General features: G+C 46.7%; 1 protein-coding gene across 1 annotated transcript in view; it reads right to left on the bottom strand.

The window, feature by feature from the left end:
• Positions 1–660: 660 nt before the first annotated feature.
• Positions 661–23,203, bottom strand: part of LOC8036046 (transient receptor potential cation channel subfamily A member 1) — a 112,469-nt gene continuing 89,926 nt past the window's right edge. The window contains exons 15-24 of the mRNA XM_040502442.2: positions 22,631–22,799; positions 18,334–18,420; positions 16,567–16,742; positions 13,782–13,914; positions 13,596–13,655; positions 9,368–9,571; positions 5,787–5,855; positions 5,535–5,645; positions 4,737–4,870; positions 661–1,117 (exon numbers count right to left, since the gene is read on the bottom strand). Of these exons, the coding sequence (XP_040358376.1) occupies positions 958–1,117; positions 4,737–4,870; positions 5,535–5,645; positions 5,787–5,855; positions 9,368–9,571; positions 13,596–13,655; positions 13,782–13,914; positions 16,567–16,742; positions 18,334–18,420; positions 22,631–22,799 (1,303 nt within the window). The 3' untranslated portion in view covers positions 661–957. The remainder of the gene's footprint in view (positions 1,118–4,736; positions 4,871–5,534; positions 5,646–5,786; positions 5,856–9,367; positions 9,572–13,595; positions 13,656–13,781; positions 13,915–16,566; positions 16,743–18,333; positions 18,421–22,630; positions 22,800–23,203) is intronic.

The raw sequence follows: 23,203 nt of genomic DNA, 5'->3' as shown, positions 1-23,203 counted from the left end.
GCATGCTAGACCCCCTAAATATGCTATGCTTCAGTAACGACACTCCAGCAGTCGTGCTGCCAGTTATTCAAAGCCTTGTCTGACATCCCAGGAAGCGCTCTTCCGTACTCCAGAAACGATGAAACAGATCGTGACAAAGCAAAATGCTATCGCATGAGCTCCCCAACACAATATCTAAAGTTTGAAAAGTTAAATTTCTGAGTCGTAAGAAACACCGACTGTGCCTGCTCTGTGCTAAGTACCGAAATGTTGGCGCAGCGACCATCAAAAACTTGGAGAACGGGGCGCCGACGCTACACATAGCCTATGTCAGTGGCTCTACGAGGGGCAAGACTGATTTGGACTTACACCATCCAAAGCTACTGTCGTTTCTTTAAAGCTCGTCATCCTATATCCAAACTGTTAACATAAAAACATTAAAGATCATTGATGAGGCACACATTCGGTGTGCGCGTAAGAAAGTTTCCAAGTCCATAAAGGGCAAATCTAAGAAAGTTCTTCTCCCACCCTCTACCCACCCACCCTCCCTACACAAAGACGATTGCTTCCCCAAGGCCTGAGATGACTATAGTTGGTGACAGGTTAAGTGTTCTGTGGAAACCCCTTCCACCTCTTTCCACTTTAGCTGAGAGCAAGCTGGAGAGGAGGTCCCCTCCTCTCCAGCGTTCGCTCTGCTTAAGTGGAAAGAGGTGGGAAGAGCTTCCACCAAACTCTTAACCCGTCACCAACGATAGAGCTACGAAAATAACTTCACGACTCCGAAAAGCCCCCCACATGTCGGCACCTATGGCCGGGGGCGCTTGATGGGATGTGTACTTTGATGAAAAAGTGATGAAAACGTGATGAGCGACCTAGGGTATGTGGGTAAGTCGAGAACGTTACCGGCCGCACGAGAGCCAATCATGGCGTCTCGGGGGCCCGTGGGTCGGTGCGAAACATTGACTGCACGCGAGCGGATCAGAGCGTCCCGGGGCCCGTGGCACTCAGCGGCCTGTCCTGGACACTCTCGAAGTATCCCTCGTCCCGGTCGTCCGTTTCTGCCCGAATGTCCATCTTCGTGACGATCAGACGCAGCAGGGAGAGCTGCTGCTCCATCGCACGGGAAATGTCCTTCATCCTGGGCGAAGGGGAAACGGGGAGCGAGGGAAAAGAAAAGGCGAGTAAGCCTGGCATTGGATTTAAAGAGTATGCGAAAGTGACTTTAGAAATACGTAGCATTTCTATGGCCAGCTCTTAGGTCATGGTCACACTCTTAATATACGTCATACAAAAAACAGTTTGCAAACACTGCCTGAGGGGTGTTTCTTCTTTGTACTGTCTTTTGACATACTGGAAGCATACATGCGCATGAAACAAACATGCTCCGAACATGCTTGGGGTATAATTTCGTTTTCATGTCTACAGCAAGCTTTTTTAAGATGTGTGGGCAGTGTGACTGCGGCTTCAGGGTTTTTGCGTCTGCAGACAGCGCCTCGATGACGTCTTGGTACAGTCAAACCTGCATATAGATCGAACTCGCAAAAAAACGGGAATTCAATGTATTGCGTAATTCGATATAACAGTTTTAATGAATTTGACTTTCAAAAATCCACTTTCTGCTGACATATTACACAATGAAATAGTCTTGCATCTCCTGCTGCTTTTTCTTTGTTGCATCCGCGATAACGATACTTTTCTACGCTATCGACTAACTCCAAAATGCTGAGGCCGCTGCCTTCTATAGTCAGTTACAGGTTAAGAAGGTAGCAGCAAATGCCCCTCAAAGGGAATCAGATATCCCTCCGCCACCTCCGCATCCAATAGCGTCCCACCGTTTCCGTGACGTCGCGGCCAACGCACAAAGGGTCTTGCCTTTTTGTACATATTTGCTTTATCTTTCGGCTTTGACTTAGCATTGAGGAAGCCACGAGAGGGAGATTAGAGTTCTCCCCCACCGATGGAAACAAATACGACTTTCGGGGATTAGCTTCCCCCCCGATGGATACAAAGACTGCTTTCAGGGGCTCGGTTCCCTCTCCGATGAATACAAAGGTGGCTTTCTTAAAAAGTGGGATCGGAGACAAGTGGGAATCCATTGAAGTGGAACAAGGAGCGTTTCCAGTGAACTCTTCTTTCGACTGCGGAGAGATTTGAAACGGGCGCATCACACTTGTGGGAGGAGCTTCTCCTACCCTCTTGACTTGTAACCGACTATATATTCGCGCATTAGCGCTGAACTATGCCGAGAGCATGGAGCACGTCCTAGCAGGAGCACTTTCTCCTGCAGAGCGCCGCTTTACTCTGCAAGTTGGCTTTCAGCTAAAACAGGTGGCTGCATTGAGGGAAAGCCAGCTTGCAGAGCAAAACGGCGGTCCTGGCAGTTTGATATACCGGCAGCGGCTATTTTCTTCGATGTAACCATAGTTTTCGCTATATATTAACACTGTAACATTACTGTGCACAAAAATTGTTCGATATAAGGGATAATTCAATGTAAAAGGGTTCTATATAGTCGGGTCTGACTGTTTCACGTGACACTGTGACGCCATCCCGACACACCTTGTATGCATGGCATCTACCCGTCTGTAGTATTCTGAGTTTAGCGTTCGTACGGGTACGTATTTTGAACGAGAGAAGCACGTGCCCCACTCGCATTGGCGCGTGCTCAGCTCGTGCTAGTATCGCTTTAGAACAGTTGACCCTGAGATTTGGAATAAAGAAGTCAAACAGTCGCCGGTGTCCTTCCTCGCCCTCGGCGGGGCCCGCGAGGACGCGGGCCCCCGCCGCTACTGGGTCGCCTTCGCGGATGAGCCCGACTTCTACTCCCCGACCACGACGATGGCTGCAGCAGCGGCTGCCACCTCTTTCTCGACATTGACAAGGCAAGACATCGCCACCACCGGCATTCAAGGCAATCCACGCAGCCATGCGCCGGTACCCGACAGCACTTCTTGAACCACCACCTCACTACCAACACCGGCCACCTCCGAAAATGCAATACCGTCCTCTACCCATCTACCCGTCGCGTGACACCCTGGCATCATGAGACTGTGAGCTCACGTTACACTCCATCATCAGGCAAGACTGTGATATCACGTGATGCCACGTGACTAGGGTGACCAGACGTCCCATTTCGGCCGGGACAATCCCGTTTTTGAGGTATGCTTCTGCCGTCCCGTCTTTTTGTCCCAATAGTATAGAATCGTGTCCCATTTTCGCAGGAGTGTATAGTTTTGAAATTGGCACAAAGAAAGTTAAAGCAAACCAAAACTATGCCTACTCGTTAAAAGTATATTTTACAAAAATAGCCGTAGGTACTTTAAAATCTTTACCCACAGTAAAATTTAGAGAACTGTTCTTGCCCACAAACACTTTTTCTCTCGCGAAGACTCATGCGTAGACTTTTTTTACTTACTGAATATAGCAAGCATGTAGTATGTTAACGTTCTGAAATAGCAGTTATTTCATTACATTTTTTCTCCCAATCTCAATCTTTAGTAGCAATCAAACAGCATCAGAGTGCGACATCATGGCATTTGTCTGTTTGTGTTCTTTCATCAGCTAAACTAATCAAGTGTAGAGAATGCCCTGTGACTTGCACTTTTAGCATGTGTGTTCGTAGTTGCAAGCGCCTCGGCTTTCAAACTGTGTTCTGACCTAAGATGGAACAAAATACACAGTGAGCAGAGATGCTTAGAAATACATATACAAGATCTCGAACACCTGAGACTAGGAACAAAAATGTGGTGTGTGTTGTCCACTTTTTGTTCCAAGTCTCAGGTGTTCAAGACGTTGAAAGTTTACCAGCTCACCTGTATCTTCTCTGTTATTCTTAGATATATATTTGTACCCTTTTCCTTTTCTCCCACTTCTCTAAAAAAACATTGAAACCAACCAATCTTTTTTTTTTTTCTGCTTTGCTTGTTTAGGCGCAAGTGTGGCACAAGTCGTAGCAAAAATGGTATTGTGACACAAGATGTAGCAGACTTCTTTTCATGGCACAATTAAGTGCAAATGGTGCAGCCCTTCCATCACTGAATTTATGAAAGAGTACCTGAGGAGGATCTTTCACAATCTCCAGCACTATTTGTTAAATTGAATATTTACTCATTTAGGTAAACGCTAGGCATGCCCGAAAAGTGGATTCTGCGTTTGAAGCGAATTCAAAAATAAAAGTGGTTTTGGCCAAATATTTTTTAACCAAATATCAGTTTCCCTGAGCTTTTCGCTACTGCACCATGCTTACACGAAAACCAGGCTGAACTCATGAGGGCCGTTCCCGAGATTTAACTTGCCCCTTCTAAGCCCAGTTGATTTTAATATAGAAACTATGTTTATGAACTGTGGCATGTAAACAACAAATTTTTCGCAGCTATCCTAATCGAGGCGATTTTTAATTCTGCTTCCTATAAGCAAACATTCCTTCTTCCAAATTTCAAATTTTAACAAAGAAACAAACAAGCGTGAATGATGAAAGCAGGTTGTCAAAACATCGCTGCCAAACATACTCTTGCATAATTGCGGCGGGTTAGCCCAGGTGAGTGTGCATTTCGCCGAGCACCTGTGCACTGCGTGGAAGCAACACCCGCAAAGCCCGCGAGCTCCGCTGGTTTTGCGGGCGAAATTCGGTGAAAATTAAATTATTTGCACAAATCCTAGTGCACATGTGGGGCTCTCATGTAAAACAGCAAATAAGAAATTTCGGGAACATGAGCTTTTAAAAACAAAAAGCGGGACAAAAGAAGACATCACTCCACCTTCTCTTCTGCCGGGTAAGCTCGTCGCACAGGTCCTGCATGGCACTGTCCTGAAGGGCACTGCTGCCGATGAACGCCCTGCCACGCTTTCCATTCTCCTTTGGGCTGGCAAACCAACGCTGGAGTGTTTGCCACTTGGATAGCACAAGAAAGATAAAGGTCACGAAACGACAGCAGCGATTATGACAAAACGATGTGCTCTGCACAACACAACAGGCACTGTGCAAAATTTACTTGTTACAACCAAAAATTGTAATATATACATAGAAACAAACTTATAAAAGAAAACCACACTCATAGATGATGAAGAGCAAATCTTGCGTGGTGCTTAACTTGCTTTTCTGCGCAAGTTGAGTCCCCCATAAGAGAGCCAGATAATAAGCGAGCCGAAATGCACACGTATTAGATAACAAATTCTGCAATGCAAATTTCAGACTTCTGAAAGTGTATCTGTTCAGATGTTTGTATTATTATCTTAATAGGTATATTCCTCTCAAAAATCACTGGACGCCGTACAAAAAAAAATCAACAGTAGTAAAAAAAAAGTTGCAACAGCATATTCAAATACAGAAAGTCCCCTTTGAAAACGAAAGCTAGAAAATAAAACACCAATAATCCTTACTGCCTGTCAGTTCTTGTAATGAGTTAGGAACTGTGCCAACTTGTAACCCTTCGAGTGCTACAAATTCTTGCATTGCGTCTTATCTATAATTTCTAAACCTGGGTAGTAACATTCATTAGAAAAGTCAACTACTTTCAGCAAAACAATATGTTACAAGAAACCGACAGAGCACTTACCACGTAAGACGAGGAGCCCTTCTGGTTGGGGTAGACATAAACTTCTGTCTTGTCGACTATCGTTAAGATTCGTCGAGGCAGCTTTCGCTCGAGGTCGGTGTGAAGTTCCACCTGTCAGACAAATGTAAAAGAATCACGCACATACATAATTATAGTGTCAAACATGCTCATTCAGTGGCGTAAGAAAAAAAAAAAAAAGAAAGAGAAGGCAATGGCAGGGTTCACAGTAACACTGACAATGCAGGCTCCTACCTGCATTGTAAGTCTCTTGAGCTGAGCATTGCGGCGCACTGTTTCGATGTCCCCAACCGCCAGGCCAATCTGAAAATGATAAGGAATGGGAAGCTTTACTTCAATGGGATGAGCCAAAATAACTTTTTGTAATCGGCCTTTTTTTTTTTTAGCACTATAGGGAGTACTCACTAGATGCCATATTTGTGGGTGCTGCTTGAGCGCATGCTTAGTACAAGCTCACATCGATAGGCTGCTAAGACCGGCACTTTTGATGGTGCGGAATGCACGTTGCAAAAGAACTGTGGAAGCTCGCCATCAGCACGTGCTCAGCATTCGCGCACACAGCTATAGCCGCCAGTGAATACCCCCTATACTGCAATGAATGGAGCCAGTGAGATCACACTGCACAGTAAGCTGTCTTTTGCTACAATAATATTTTATCATCTACTATAGTACAAGTTATCGAGGGAATAATTCTCAGGTTAAGCTGCAATACTTAGGTGGTACAGTTAGGACACAGTCTAAAGCTGAAAGTTGTGGGAACCCTGGCGGCACAAAGTGCTCGACCAGGTTGCTTGCATGTCAAACCATCTCTGCCATCTCCGCCACAAGGCAGCCAAGTCTAATCAGCCTAGCACTCTGCGGCTAATATAAGGTTGACGTAGTATTGCCGCGCGCGCTCGCCAAGTAGGCAGCGCGCGCGTGGCCTAATGGTTATCGCGCCTGCCTCCCACGCGAAAAGCTAGGGTTCGAATCCTGGAGTGACATGTCTTTTGTTTATTCCTCTAATTTAGTGTTCTGGAGAATTCGAGAATCATGTTGCTTGTTCCAGGCCCGAATGTTCCACGCGTCGAAGTTTCTTCGCCGATTATTCCAGAAGACCACGCATGTACATAAGGGGCTCCGCGTGGCGAGCCGCAGTCAGTTTCTCCCCAGCGTTCGACTGTGCTACTACGCCGACTTCGACGGCCGCGACGCTCTGTTATTATCTTTGTACCCTTTTAGTTTTTGGCACAAGTTCGCCACATTAAACGTTTCTTTCTTTCTGTTTATTTAGTGTTCCTTTGGTCACCACCTGTGACAGTATGCACAAAGAAAGGGGGGGAGGGCAGTGTGAGTAGAGAGCGATGATGACAGTCAACAAATGACTACACATTGAACAAGTACATTATGTCATTCTCTGAGTCGGTAACACAGTCAGGAAAGCACAACAAAGTGAAGAGAGAATGGGGGCCATTTCGGGTAACTGCCGAAAGGTCAGCAATACTATACTCATTTCAGGGCGCGAGCAACCATATCTTAAAGTACTCTCACCGAAAGCCTCTCTGGCAGGTTTTATGTAGAAACAAACTAAAAGCATGAAGTGGAGTATAAGCCATTCCTTTGTTTACAATAAGTAACAGCCCAGTGTGCAACAATAACAGTTTAGTAGTGAGTCTGCTGCTTTGTGTTGCCGAGTTTACACTTTGTATTTTTTCTCCGTCTTTGTTTGCAATAGAAACAAACCAATTCATTTCAATTCTTATAAAGAAAACTGTTCATACTGTCCGCAGAGAAGCTTGATTCATATTAAGCGAGAACAAAAGCTTGCTTAAACAGAATATGGCTGGGCAAGCTAGCTGGCGTGTAAATGTTAAACATGATGCTTTTACTGAAGCGTCGGGTAAGATCACCATATTAAGCTTTCCTGGATGCTGAATGGACGCGTCACTTGCGTGTCACAGGCATCTGCTTGGCAAGCTTCATCGACAAATGTTAAACTTTTCAACAGCACATGGATGGTGTGAGAGATTGGTGTGAGAGATTTTGCAGCTGCTGATGCGTTTCTCCTGCACCTTTCTTTACCCACTGGTAGATTTCAGCATCTGTATGGCACTAGAACGATTCAAAACTTGCAAACAAAGCACAGGTTATTGATTTCTTCCTTTATGAAATAGCAGATGCTCTCACAATTCAAGCTTGAGTTTAATTTCGTTACCCGCGGGACGCGATTTCTCGCAGAACATTCACTTGTTTTGTTCGGTTCCATTAGGTGCACATGACACCTCGTAGCAGACGAGCCCCCGTCGTCTGCTCTAGCTTTTTGCCTGAGCGATTCGTGACAGGATTGCATTCTGGCACAAGCTCGATTCTCCCGGTACAGCCAGTGCATCCACACATAGAGTACCGGTGACGATACAAACACAGAAAGTGCAGTCACTCGGCGGGTGCCGGCTGAAACAAACTTTCTCCACGCTGCAAGTGTGCGCAGTGAAACAAGTCGCTATTAGTTACAGCGAGAACGAGACCAAATTTCCCTCTCACAGAGCGTGCGAGCAGATGATCTACTTCTCAATGTGAGCAAAGAATGGGATGTCTGCTATAAAGTGTCATTTGCAGATGAAAATTAAATGTGTAAACACTGTACGCGACCTGCTATCGAACCGAAAATAATGAGATCCTACGCCATAAACCGAGTGTCACGGCAAAGTGAGGTTGAACGCGGGCTGAAATCATGATCTGCTACTTCACGTTCGAAATGATTGACAATTTAAGCTTCCTCCGCAAACCCCCGAGTCATTCTGCTGCCGTACACGAGCCAACATCAACTGGTGAACAAGGCACTCGGGATCCGTACATCAGAGGCAGTGAGGTTCCTTTCGCCATCCGTGCGTCGGCGAGAAGTCGTCACCAAAATACCAGTCAAACACATATATACATGGCGGAAAGCTGGGACACCACGTCCAATCGGCAGCTGAGGAAGCTCTCGCCCATCTGGCTCTTAAACCGGAACCCCTCGTATCCTCGCACGCTGGTGTCGTCGTTATTACGGTGCCCAAAACTTCTCTTCTACCAGTGTGTTTAGCGACCCAAACATCCAAATGGCCCCGAAGCAACGACGAATGACGCCGCGGGAGTTGGAGTGTCGAGTCGTCGAACACTGCGATCCTGACAGTTGGTGCTAGAAGTCGCGGCAAAGGTATGAGCTACGAGCAATGTGCACGTTGGTGACAATACTCCTGCCCTTAATGCCTAGTGTTTGATGCGGGCCTATGGTAACGTTGGTGACACTTCGTAAAATCCAGTTCCTTCATTAAAATCTTGCAGTCCGTCGTCACAGAGTCCCAACTCCCGACTGCCTAATCTTCCACAGACTGTCGGGCTGGAGAGCGACCTGCAGCACAACGGACGTCTGCCACATTCACCGCAAGGATCACGGCCGGTGACAAGACGACACTTTCAAGACGTCATAGAGCAGAAATCAAGGGACCACTTTTGACGTGGAGGTAGGAAGCTTCTGGAGGCGACATGACACCACCAAAGGTGAAGCCAGAAATGTGGACGGACACGCCCCCAACGATGACCAAAACCAAAAGATGTTTGGGCACCCTCGGGGCCCTGGGGACGACCAAACAGCTGTTGAGTAAGTTCTCCTTTTCGTTCAATAGCATCTCTTGGTTTTGGTCATCATTGGGGGCGTGTCCCTCCACACTTCTGGCTTCACCTCTGGTGCAATCGTGTCGCCTCCGGAAGTTTCTTACCTCCACGACTTTTGAGTATGCGATAAAGAATCCAGTGGGAGACGCGTTAAAAGCGCCGTGCTGGGATGCGTCACTTACGAGCAGGTTCATGAGCAGGATGGGCATGAGGACGATGAAGACAACGAGGAACCAGGTGGCGGCCACGATCTGGTACCAGGCCGAGGAGTCGAGGACCCGCATGGGCCGAAGGTAGGTGCCCAAGAAGTCCAGCTCCCCCAGCATCATGGTGCCCACGCGCACCAGCGAGATCACCGGGTTGTGAAAACCCTTGTCGCTCATGTTCTGTCCAAAGAAGGAGGAGCGGGAACAACAGAGTCAATGGCAGAAGGGAGTCGACGCGGCGGAAGAGGTAATCTGCCGGTTCGTGTTGGTGCGGCATCAGAAATGCGTGAAAGACAAAAGGCTCAGGGAACCCTCGTCGGTCATGTCCTGCCAAGGGAGAAGGAACGGCCGTGACATGGGGAAGGAAGTTGGTGATTGAAGAGAGTTTGCCGACTTGCTCCCTTGAGGAGAAACACGGTCACGGAAGAGGGCACAAGGTTACGAAAGTGTTAATTTACCACAGTTGAAATCACCCTTTTGGGGCAGTGAGCATACAAACAATCTGATCTTCAAGAAACTATAAAATGGTTGCATACAGCAAAAAGCTCGAGGTACACCTGAGCGCTTCTTACGAGTTGTGAACGCGAAAGCATGCAAGCCGCTCATCCGCTCCCTTTGTCGTCTGCTGCATACTTTTCGTCGCCAGTCAGTGCGCGGGCTCCCCTGAGCACGCTGACCTTGGACGCTCCGTGTTAACGGCGCGCTAATGGACACGCAGCGCCATGGGATGAGCGGTCGTGGAAACCGACAAGCGCAGAGGCCAATGGCAGCCCCGTCGACGCGCGCCAGACAATGGAATTGAAGGCGAAATCCATCAGCTTTACTTCGCTCCTTTGGGATTGGGGAAACTAGGTCCCGTTTTCACGCTTCAAACTGAGGACGTCAACTCGCTCCATGGGACCCAGTTAATACTTTCGCATTAAAAAAACTAGACAACACCATTTCCATCAGACACTAACAGGAGGGAAGAGCAGGTTCATGCTAATAAGTATGCTAAATGGACAATCAATAGGAAAAAATACAATCCTACTTTTGTTGGTTTCTGAACAAAAATCTCTTCCAGGCTAACCATAAGGATGCACCGTAAAATTGTCCCGTAAGGACGCCGCACCCAAAATGAAGAGATAAATGGTAAAAAAAACATGGAATGGGCGATCTTTAGGGACGCAACAGCAAAACTTTATATAAAGTGATGAAACCCCGGGCCATCCCACACAAACCGCGGGAAACGGGAACCGATATCGCCGACTGCAGACACGGCAAATTTGCGTTTCGCAATGTGATAAGCATGCGGGAATTTGCTATGAACTCCTGTGTCATGGTAAAAGATACTGCAGATCGTTGACGCTGCAGATTCCTTTTACACGATGGGGAGGATATGCAAGAAGTTGCCGTAGGCTTGTATGTCGCGGGAACCGATACCGCAGATCGCAAATGCAGCAGATTTGCATTTCACGGTGCAATGAACATGGGGGGACAACTCGTGCGTCACGGGGACTGATACTGCAGGCGTAGGTCGCAAACAAAAAATGCAGGAACCCGCTACAAACTCACATGTCACGGGAACAAATAATTCAAATCACGGACGCAGCAGACTTGCACTTCACAATGCAATGAACACGCAAGATCAACTTGCGTGTCACAAGAATCAATATCGCGCGCGCAGATCGCGAACCAAACTGCCTGAACCCGTTACGAACTCTCTTGTCACACTTACCGGTACTGCAGATCGCGCTGTTGAAGTGATTCCTGCCGGACATTGCATGATGCCTAACGGGAATCGGGCGTGGTTCAGAATTTTTATGTTATAAATATTTAGCCAGAAAAACAAGACGGCAATCTCCTGGGGGAGGGCGCCATTATGGGATTTTACGGTAATTATATATATGAACTGATTTCAGAAAAGCAAAGACTTAGTTGAAAAAGAGACAAGTAAATCCAGTAACATCAATCTATGCCCAGCAAAATCTAGCATGCATTATGGACAAAAATGTGCTGCATATTTGGTCATTCTGGCAAACATGTTTAAATGCAGTAGCTTTATAGGATGGGTGGTGCTCTTAATTCGGGTGGTGCCTAGGGCATAATAACCCTGTCTTTCAGTACCTGGGTTGGGTAGTACTTTTAATTAAGGTGGTGCCTAAGGAAGGGTTTGGTATGGGAACAAATTGTCACACCCTATTTGTGACGCTGCGCACGCTTCCCTTCAGCACTACCCAGATACAAAGCCTTTGCGTTGAATTTTCTGGGTCACTAAAGTCACTACCCTTTCCAGCCCTCCTCGTTCCACGCACTCTTTATACACCACCTGTTACTGCTCCTCTCTTTCTTGCCCTTTCCACCCATCTCTGCTTCGCACTCTCTCACACCACCTGCTTCTGCTCCTCCCATTCCTGCGTGCTGGGTCCGTAGCTCTGTCAGCAGCAGACTCGGCTTCCACGCTGTTGACCGGAATTAGACTTTTGGCACCGGTTGCTGTTTTTTTCAAGATTATTTAGCAGTCACGGAATGACTGACCTACACATTTCATGCTTTTGCAGCTCCTGAGGCTGGTTGGATTCTATAAAGCTACCGCTTTAAAAATGAATTCTCATCCCCAGCCTGCACATTGAAGGGTTTAGTCCGATCCCCATTGAGCAGACATTGTAAAATTGTTTTCTATACACGTTTGCAAGTATGGCTTCAGGGTGCCGTCATCTTGCTCAGTTGGGGTGCGCTCAAGCGCGGCCATAATCCGATTATGCCGCCTTAGCAAGACGTCGTGATCAGATTACAGTATAGACCACTTACAACGTAACCGGTTATAGTGCAGGACCGAGTATAACGCGGCTTTTTTAAACCACCGGTTCGCCTCCCATAGAACTCCATCTAATTACATACCGCTTAAAATGCAGGCGCGCGAAGGGAAATACCAGTTATAGTGCGGTTTCTGGAACAGCCCGCCGACCGGCGCAGCGAGCACGCTTCCCTGTGCGACACTAGTTAACGGCGCCTGACGGCGCCACGGCGATGGCTGCAAGCGGCACTTGCGGGACAAGGAGGTTGCTCGAAAAACCGGGGAGAAGCGAAGAGAGAGGCTTCAGTTGCCATCGCGACGGAGGGACGCACGCACGTGTCATTCACGTGCATACGTCCCTCCAATGCGCCGGAAACCACGACCACAGTTGGTCGTGTTGGAAACAACCGCAACAACAGACCAATCGCAGATCGAGGAGAAGTGTTCGCGCGCGTTGCATGCTGGTCGCGGGCCGGCTTCTATCCGCAAACATGGCGTCGGTTGTGATCGTCGACGTAGAGGGTGTTCGTTCCGCGTAAAAGCACTATCCTTGACTCTGAATTTTTGTTGTGTGTCGCTATGATAGCCCAGCACGTACTAGAAGGGAAGATCCACCTACTCGTGCGGCGATCTCGTGGTGGCACTCTCAAGACGGCAGAAACGCCTGTGTTGTCGTTTTTGTTTACCTCGACTACAGTGGTGCATTTGTGTTTTCGAACATCGCCCCGATTTCTTATTTGGAGCATTTCATGCCTGTGCTCAAGTTGAAGGTATTACTGGCGCGTACCGTATAAAGGATGTGAATTTTCACGCGTTTTCATCACCGGAGAAAAGTGATTAGGGTTAGCAATCCTGAACACTCGCAACGTCCGTCCGCAACCCGCGACGCCGTTAAAAGGCTGCGCTAGGCAAAAGTCGCTCATTTCTCTCAAAACGTGTGACACACTTGAGAGAGAAGTGTACTAGTCTGGTGAAATAAAGACTTTCCTCAAACTAAGCTTTATTTTTCATCTAACATAAAATAAATTCTTTTACAATGGTTAAGTTGTCTCATGGCATGTATTTTGGCCTGAAAAATTGATGTTTTAGTTATAATGCGGTACCGCTTATAATGCGGATTTTCACGACTCCCGCGACATACGTTATATGCGGTCTACACTGTAATACGAGCCCAAGCATACCACAACTGAGCAGAATGGCGGCGCCCTGAGGCCATACTTGCAAACGTGTATAGCTACCGATGACTTAAGAAAGCAGGACGTGACTAATTATGGTTCGGCTTTTTGCTCTATGATTCATTCTTTGGTGTTCTCAACACCTAACACCTTAATCTCATTGGGCGTGAAGCGATAATGAGATGGCCTGCGTGCCATAAGTCATCAGCAACCGCAGTGCCTTTAAAAGCCTTTTTACAAAATCTGTTCATACCATAGATCGCATGGTGACGTTTCCGGTGTAAGGGTCGACAACTGCAGTCTTCACGTTGATCTATAAAGGAAGACAGAGAACTCAGGATAAACAGCGACTCAACACCTGAATCAAGTGAAAGTAAGTTGCACAAAACATGCAGAAAACAAGGAACGGGGACGAAAGAGAGAGACGCCTCAAACTCACATCTATCTTTGCCAGGAGAATATGGAAGCTCAGGCCAAAGGCAATTATTAGCACGGAGAACACAAACATGACCTTTAGCAGCGTCGACAAAATTTCCAGGAACATGACAACGTACAGGCCTATCCGATTAAACCTGGAAGGAAACGGGGAAACGAAAAATTAGTCACCAAGCTTCAGCTACAAAACTGAAAGGTGCCATGCCCTGGCTCTATCGTTGCTAAAATCCACTGTGGTCACTGACGGGGCGAGAATGCCAGGGGGGAGCCTCAGTTGTCCCAGATCCAGTGCGAGCTGCCTACCTTCGACGATGCTTCGGCGTCTAAACCTCGAGCGCACGCAAGAGGCCAAGGCACGGAGGGAAGCATGGAGCATGTGCCTAACACCGGGTGTTCGGAAAACGCGCCGCAAAGTTCTCATTCTGTCAGTGACCATAATGTGCGGTCAAGTGTGCTTTTTCGATGCTATAGCCAGGTTGCTAAAAGTGTCACCCCGACATTCTGCCGATGAGCAAAATGTGGACAATGTTCGACTACTCTAGATTTATAGCAACCGCTGTTGATTTAAAAAAGAGTAAACAGAAAAATAACAAAATTAGGAGAAGGCTCGTAGAGTGAAGCTCTTGTCAGTTGAGCTGCAAGACAAAATCGTCACGAAACACCTCGCGTGAGGGCGAGGGCTGCAGTAAGAAGCTAAAGTGTGCCACCGTCTAAGTACAGATGTGGTGCCTGTGCTACTGTATCACGAGGCTTAAAAAGTCACCAGCATCGCTCTAAGGTGCAGATACCACAACTCCTATGCACTGGTGGTATGTATACTGAGGTACCAATCGTCCTACGTGTAAATTACCAATACATAAAAAGCATGTAGAAGCATAGAAATCTGGCCGAGTTGGTGATAAGTCAAAACAAAAACAGTGAAAAAAAAAAAATGAATCAGAACATACAGACAGACAAGACACCGTCTGTCTATATCAGGGGTCTCGAACACGCGGCCCACGGGCCGCATGCGGCCCGCGACTCGCTGGGACGCGGCCCGCAGGCAACGGGCTGCGAGCCCTCAATCCCATGTCCATGTGCGCTATAATGATCTCACATTGCTGATTTATTTCCGCTGAATTCATAGCTCTGCTCTTATAACGTATTTACATAGTTACTATTTTGTTTTCATTTGATTCTTGTCTCCTTTCAATTTTTCTTTCCCCGCTTTTTGTCATGTTAGTCACCTGTACCAGAATTTCGATTTTAGGCTGCAAGCGCGAGCACTTCGCTCAAAGACACGCTTCGGCTGCACAAACTCTCGCTCAGCAGAGGAACTGCCAAAGATAAAGCTAAGAGCTTAAGATTTTCGCGTTCAGGAAAAATCGCCATTTAGTTGCAAATATTCGTTTTTTAGACTGCTGCTATCAAGAATCCCAAAGAAACAAAGCACTGTCATATGAAGAAATTTCCTTTTTTTTTTTTTACAAATCTTGAGCTTGAATAATTCCAGAGTGAATTGGTTAACAGAAACGACAGTGTGCTTGCTCTCGTAGGAGCGGTGCCATTGTAATTATTGTTACACGCCCAAAGTAGTCCTATAAATAAATCAAAGCTGAAGATGTCACTGACTTAACAGCGAGGTTACAAGAAAGAAAAAAAAAAGAGCATGATGTCCCTTAAAATCTATCCGTCCCCCCAACCGCCCTGTTTGTTGGCCCTCGAACTTTCCGGTTGGGCTATCTGGCCTCCGCACTCAGATGAGTTTGAGACCACTGGTCTATATCATCTACTGATCCGTTGTTTTTTTGCGCTGCTTTTCTCGTTCCAATAAAAAGCATGCTTCGGCTGTTTTTTTACAATGCTAGTATAATCTCAATACAGTCACAATAGATTCAGATCCACAGTGCAAGAGGAGGATTACCAATAAAGGGGAGGGTATAGTGCTTGTATACAGAATGCAACAATTAAACCTGGCAAAAAATTAATGCACTAGTAGAATGCCAATCTCTTTGTCCTTAAAGGCCGATGACCAGACTTGAGATTTTGCAAGGCAGAAGATTTTCCTCACCGTCGGGGAGGAGAAAACAGGCACAGGTGGACAGGGTAGAAGGGAGGAGAGGAGGAAGGAAGAAAAAAGTGGAAAACGTGACCTGGTCGTCTGTCTTTAAGGCAACTCTCAGTTAAAAAGCCCTCCGACATGCAGTTAGGTCCCACACTCATTGCGAGTCCTACTTGCCCTCTGACTGAAGGACAGTCAGTAGACCTCAAGGCAGCTTGCCTTGAGGTCTATCCACTATCCTTCAATCAGAGCCAATCAGAGCTCACCGTCCCCATGTCCCCGTGACCCCTGAAAAAGAAGCAGACAAACTTGCGCTCCGCACATACTGCCCATGCAAAGAAAGTGGTTCAAAGGTGACAACAAGTGACGTCACAGGAGACGGTGCGTCATACTGCCGGATGTCGCGACCCTGGTAGTTGGTCGTAGATGTTCTGGCAAAAACAACGAGCAAGCACCGGTGCCATCATTGACGCGTCCCAAATCGTCACTGCAGAAGCTTCCGTGGACCGTCGAGCCGAGAGTAAGCCACAACAGCACAGGCGTCCGCCCCATCCACCCCCTTCGGTCCGCCACCGGCAGGGTCACGACGGGTAAGAGCATGATACTTCTACGAAGTCGTTAGGTGGAGATCAAAGGACCACGTTTGAGGACGTGGTTATATACACCAGTTGGAGACGCACTCCAGGCATCACAGTAAGGCGAGACGGAATGTAGAATTTCATGTCGATATCGGACGAACGGTGCTTACCTCTGCAGGTAGAGCAGGTAGTTGAACCAGGCAAGGAAGACGGCCAGCGCTGCCATGATGTACTGATTGCTTCGGTCCACGACGGTGGTCGACAGGTGACCCGCGGCCATGAGGCCGCTCGAGATGTACAGGGTCCACTCGAGCAGGTTCATGATGTCCAGGAAGTACTTGGCCTTCTGCAAGTGCAACGCAGGAAAAAAAATTTGCACGAGCTTGATCGTCCTGACAAAGACCAAGGGGCACAGAATCTGTCCCACACAAAAACTACACACTTATGTTTGTTTTTGTTTATTAAATGTTTTTTAGCTTATTTAGACGAGAAGGTGATGGTACATAGATTGTGTGATGTCGATTTCTCAGCCATATTTAGCGGCGGCAACCGAATTAGTATATAGGTCGTGCCGATGCAATTTTCTCACTAAATTTAGTGGGGAAATTGAATTGGTGTATAGGTCTCATAACGTCAAATCACGTGACGTCAATTTCTTGTTTTCTTTGTTGGCTCATTCATGACACCCGTTTCTCACAATCTTTTCTTAGAAAACGACCCATAAAACACATTCTGCATGACAACTGGGTCAAAGAACCACGAAACGTTTCCCTCAAGCATTTGCTCAGTGATGCCTGAAGGGTACGACCTTGGTGCACTGCAAATACGAAATGTGCATCTATACGTAAACATCTATAGGGCCACCAAACTGTGAAGTCGTGTGCATATATCTGCAGACGGCCCTATAGCACGCCCGCTCGGTGATGGAAATGGGGGCAGAAGGAAGGCACTTGAGCGAGAGAAAGGGACTGGCGCAACGTGCTTCAACAGGCCAGGTGACAGTGTAAACCAACTGCGCACATAGAGAGCAGGCACTGTGGCCCAATACAGAGGAGGTGATGCAAGCACGTACCAGCTATGCATGGAAGGAGCATGCAGTTCTTGTGTGGAAGCATCTACGCTAACTATCCCCTCATAACCATGGTAAGAACAGGTTACTCTTTGACGGGAGTTAGTAATTTCGCCTTTTATGTGGTGAATATCGATACTACAGTAGTATGTTAATCGAAGATTGGTTATATTTGTTACTTAATCAAAACGCAAACGTTTATTATGCAAAAAGCAAAAACACTTTTTTTTCTACAACAACCATGTCTTGTAAGAACGACAATGTGCAGCGTACGAACTGTGCACAAAACTTGCTTTCCTTTTGAGGTGACAAGTATGAGCGTCAAAGGATATTTTATGTCTTTTAATGTCAATTTGAAAATTAATGTGATCTATTCAAAGTTTGAATCACAATACTATATTTTTAAATAATTAAAAGTATAATTTAGATTTATTTAGAATATTTAGAAAAATAGGTAAGCAACCAAAGATTGCATTATATTTCCATTCAGGACATCTGTGCCCTAATATGACAGTGTGTTGCAGTGAAGCGATGTCCATAATGGCAACGTGGCCTTCTCATAGCACCATAGAGCACAAAGGGACAAGCCCCCCCCAGGTGAGTCTGTGCCAGATTATTTTCCCCCGACATACCATTACTAAAGCGCAAATAAAATTAACCTATTTACTCATACAACTACAAGCAACTACGAGCTCAAATAGAAAGTATTTTCCACATTTAGATGTTGAAGCAAATATTTTTTTATTCCTGGTAACTTTCAAAGTTCTCCTAGAATTATTTAATATTTGAGGCCATCAGCACTAGTATGTACTAGTACTAGAAGTTCAATATATATGCTGAAGCCACAATATATGAATAGTAAGCCTACCTGCTGATACATCTGGTAGAACTCCTTGACGATATTGAAGCCCACAAATGCCAGGACAATCACCGAGGTGAGAGATATTATGGTGGCCTGGAGAAGAAATGAAGAGTGTCAATAGCTACACACACTGCCAAAAATAAACCACACAGGAATTTTTGCAGTCAACCAAGAGGGGAATTGTAACTTTAACGCATCAAACCGGCTATGAAACCATGCAAAGAAGGTATACCAACAAAGCACAAAGGTAAAATTTAAAAGCCGCCCCTTTGCTGGATAGTGGCAAAGGCAGTGGTAACACAGAATGCGATGCATTATGGTGTATTCACACAACGAAGTTTCTCCCTGAGGAGAGGATTATAAAGGTCATCAAGTTTCAGGGCAACGTGCCCCGCGTCCGCGTCACATACTTTCACTAATCCCTTTAGCTGCAAGGAGCCAAGGAGAATCTGCGACCGGCCTACAGAACATCTGTCAGAGTGACCGAGCCCCCTCCTTTGTCCCTTTGCTTTTTGTGGAAGAATTACGATCAACAGCATTCAAATGCGAATTGCCTTTTTTTCTCCTTTTTTTTCCCCCTGCCTGTTGTTCGATGAGCCCCCGAAGGATGCCAAGAGGTTCACGAAAAGAAAGACTACAGCAAACAAACTACATGAGACTTCATCATGCGGACGCTTGCTTGAATTTTCTGCACCGCCTCTTTCTTCTCGCATCTTTTTCTTCCCGTAGCATTATGACAGACTCGGTTCTCGCCAAAGATAAAGATCTCTCGTGCAAATACACCATTAGTGTCGAGAAACCGTGTAGAGATGCAGAGACTGGATAGAGCAAAGCGGCCCCGCGTCGTGCAAGGTAAGCGCACAAGCGCTCCGTGGATGTCTTACTTGTAAATGCCGTCTTCTGCAGTTGCACTGTAAGTGCTACTTACTCGAAGCCCATTAGGAGTGCAAGATGCGGTAGACGGAGTGTGAGGAAAACAGAATGATTGGAATGTGGCAGTGCCGAGCAGAACCCTGGCACCAGCTCGCGGCAAGAGAAAACGAAGCACTCAAAACTTTCTCGGCAAAAGAGTCTGCTTTTTTTCCCTCTGGGTTTTTTTTGTCGCTCTCTCTCGCGTTCTTTCTCTGGTGAAGCCTGAGCATGCTAGTTTGATGAAGCAGAGCGCCGCTGTGGGTTCGAACCCGTGATGTTTTACCCACGCCAGGAGTTACACAGAGACACTCGAGGAAGAGGTTCAGCTGGCACTGGTGTCCGATCAGTGAGGAAACGAGCGCTACATCAGTGCTCGGCTGTCGTGTTCTGTCGCTTGCCAGTCATAAAACACATTCGGTGTTAAAATGTAACGAAGTAGAACAAAACAAATCCACTCTCCTTTGTCTTGTGGCTTAAGAATACTGCAAATGCTGAGAATGACAGCCTCACAACGATTAGTGTCTGCATTCCAACGAACCCTGTGGCAATTACAAACAGGCTACTAAAAGTACAACAATAATTGAAGCATTACGGCCAACAGATTTTTCTATGTTTATTCTTTTCCAGCCAATGCATCCAGATCAAGGAGTCTAGCTAATTAGTATTTTGAAATTCCCTGACTTTTCCAGGTTTTCCCTGACAATTTCAGGTGAAATAGGCGATTTGCAATTTCCCTAAGCGCCCCGGCCCGCACGCGAGGAATTGTAGGAGAGATTGTCCCTCGCCTGGCCGCTCTGCCTCGAGATCGCATTGCCTTGTCGCTTGCCTCCTCTTAATCCTCTGTATTTCGATTCCATTACCTATTTTTTTCTATTCCAGCGTATTTTTTATTGCTTCTAAGTGTTTCTATTCTCTTCTGCGTGCAATATTTCTTGTATATATATAGTACTTGTGTCTTCATTTCACCTATTCCGACTGGAGTGCCGACGGACAACACGCCGCTTCGTGTGTCGTTCCCCGGTTGAGTACTACCGTTGCTACCGATTCCTATCGCGCTGTTAGCTGTTAATTTTGGTTTATTTGACCCGCGTGCAGTCGAGAGGAGCCGTTCATGACCCTTCGCGCACATGTCATAGGGATAGGCAGAGCTCTAAATCAACAATCGCGACGCGAGAGCCCAGTGCGCTGTGATTTGGTTGCCCGCGCTTGCTCCGTTGACTCGCACTGTAGCGTATGCCTTCGAGTGCCGCTTAATTTGATTAAAATACAGCATGCCGCTTTGCCGTTGTAAATCATTTGTCGGGATGCCTGCGAAACCGTAACACCATTCGGCATATCCAACGCTGCGGCGCCTGACAACTGCACGCAGCAGCGCGAGCCCTTAGCAAGCGCCGGTGGTTCAACGTCGCGGCTTGTATGCGCCTTTGGCATGCATTCATGACCAGTCTCCTCGGCGGTTGTCAGTTGCTGACATCATGACTCGAGCATATGCCGAGATCTTGACTCGAGAAATAAAATTATCGAAGGAACTATGAGTTTCAAGATGACAGCCTGGGTGACAGCACATTTCTGCACTTGAAAAACGGTGATTGCAAGTGACAACCGCTTACCAGATAAATAAGAAGGCATACCATAAGCGCATACAAGCCGCGACGTTGGGCCACCGGCACTTGCAAAAGGCTCACGCCGCTGCGCGCAGTTTGTCAGGCACCGCATGTTGGATATAACAAATGGTGTTACGGCTTCGCAGGCATTCGGACAAATGATTCGCGACAACACATCTCTGCACTTGAAAAAAGGCGTTGGCAACTGACAACCGCTTAGCAGATAGATTTTGAAGGCATGCCATAGGCGCATTCAAGCTGCAACATTGAGCCGTCGACGTTTGCGAAGGGATCGCATCACAGCGAACAGTTGTCAGGCGCCGCAGCGTTGCATACGCCTCAGCTTCTCAAACATTCGGACAAATCATTTGGAAGGACAGCGACGTGCTGTATTTTGGTCAAGTAAGCGGCACTCGATGGCACACGCTGCAGTGCGAGTCAACGGAGCGAGTGCGGGCGGCCAAATCACAGCGCACTGGGCTCTCGCGTCGCGATTGTTGATTCAGAGGTCTGCCTATACCCTATGACATGTGTGCGGGTGTTCATAAACGGCTCCTCTCGACTGCACACGGGTCAAATGAACCAAAATTAACAGCTAACAGCGCGACAGGAATCAGTAGCAACGGTAGTACTCACCCAGGGAATGACGTGTGAAATGGCGTGTTGTCTGTCGGCGCTCCCGTCGAAAAAGGCGAAATAAAGACACAAATAGTATACTATATATACAAGAAATATTGCACACAGAAGAGAATAGAAACACATAGAAGCAATAAAAATACAATGGAACAGATAAAAATAGGTAATGAAATCGAAAAACAGAGGATTAAGAGGAGGCGAGCGACAAGGCAATGCGATCTCAAGGCAGAGCGGCCAGGCCAGGGACAGTCTCTCCCACAATTCCTCGCGCGCGGGCCGGGGTGCTTGGGGGATTTCGCAAAAGGTCTCTTCCCTGACCACTGTAAAGGCGGTTAAATATATAGTGACATTACAACACAAGGCATTGAGCTTTGAGCACTATGACAATCATTTTGCACGGGCTTCATTAAACTTGCATATTCAGAAATATTCGGGTTCGTCCAGTCTGGATTAAACCAACACTTTCTTAAAGTTATAATTATAATGCAATTAAATGCAAAGGTGAAAGCGAGCAGGACAAGAATGATAAAAATAATCCCTGGAGAAGGGGAACAAGAGGGACAAAGGACAAACACAAATCTCCAAACACAGCTAGGTGACTGGTGCGCGACCGAAAAAATCCACCTGGTCCGGGTATCGAACCCAGGACCTCTCCATTTCCAGCGGATGTCGGCGGCACCGGCAACCTTTCCAGCCTTTCCACTCTGGCTTGCCGACTTGCGGTCAACCATTACTTCATACCCACCATAGTACAGCTTCGCTGGTCTTCCTTCTTCACCAAAATGGAAAGGCTGAAAGTTTCTTTGTTTTTTTTTTATGGCGATTTTTCAGGCGCAACACGGACGCCTTTTCGCGCAGTTCCATGGTTCTTGTTTCAAGTAATAAGAGGCATGTGTTGCCTACATCGGGCTGAAAAACCGCGGGAACCCAGAAGGTTAATGTTACTCGAAGATGGCGACACCGACCAGATCAATTTCACGACCATTCGATTACAATGCGAGTGTCAACTTCAGAGAACAAAATTTGCGTAAAAATCTCATTTCACATTTCAGTAAACACTGTATAATGGCAGCATAGCTAGAAGTATGAAAGACTATATGGCAGAGGAATGAGTTTCATGACGGGTCAGACGCAAAGTGCGCAGGGCTCACATTAGAGGGCTTGACGAAAGCAGTGACGATCTGCTCCGAGGTCACCTTGGAAGCATTGCCCCGTTCTGACTTGTCGCTCATCAGTTGCACCGCGTTGGTGGTGAGGAACGCCAGAAACACCGTGTACACCGCCAGGTTCAACATGTGGAAGTACATTCCGTAGGAATTCCTGGATGGAAGTGCGAGAGAGGAACAGTTTCATTACATGCATCAATCCATTACAAGTGTCGGACAGCGACAATTACGAGACGTCACAAAATGGGCGATATGATTTCCCTCGTCAAATCCTGTCTCAAAATGCCCTTGTGTTCCAGTTTGTCTTTCAGTTTATGTATTCTAGCTTAAATACCAGTGTCTATATTCCAGTCACTGTATTCCGGTCCCTGTATTTCAGTTAGCGTATTCCAGTTTCTGTATTCCAGTCTCTATTCTAGTCCCTGAATTGCAGTTCATGTACCTAAGCTTGATCGAAGTTAAGTGCCTTTGACACACCATGTCTTGTAAAAGTGCTAGATTCATTATAGATGCTATCATGCAAGGAAGGCTAAACGTATAAGAATCACAACTAGAGTT

This window comes from Ixodes scapularis, unplaced genomic scaffold (assembly GCF_016920785.2).
Source record: "Ixodes scapularis isolate PalLabHiFi unplaced genomic scaffold, ASM1692078v2 PGA_scaffold8__174_contigs__length_109621045, whole genome shotgun sequence".
NCBI classification, from domain to species: domain Eukaryota; kingdom Metazoa; phylum Arthropoda; class Arachnida; order Ixodida; family Ixodidae; genus Ixodes; species Ixodes scapularis.
This window is presented reverse-complemented; position numbering and strand designations above follow the sequence as displayed.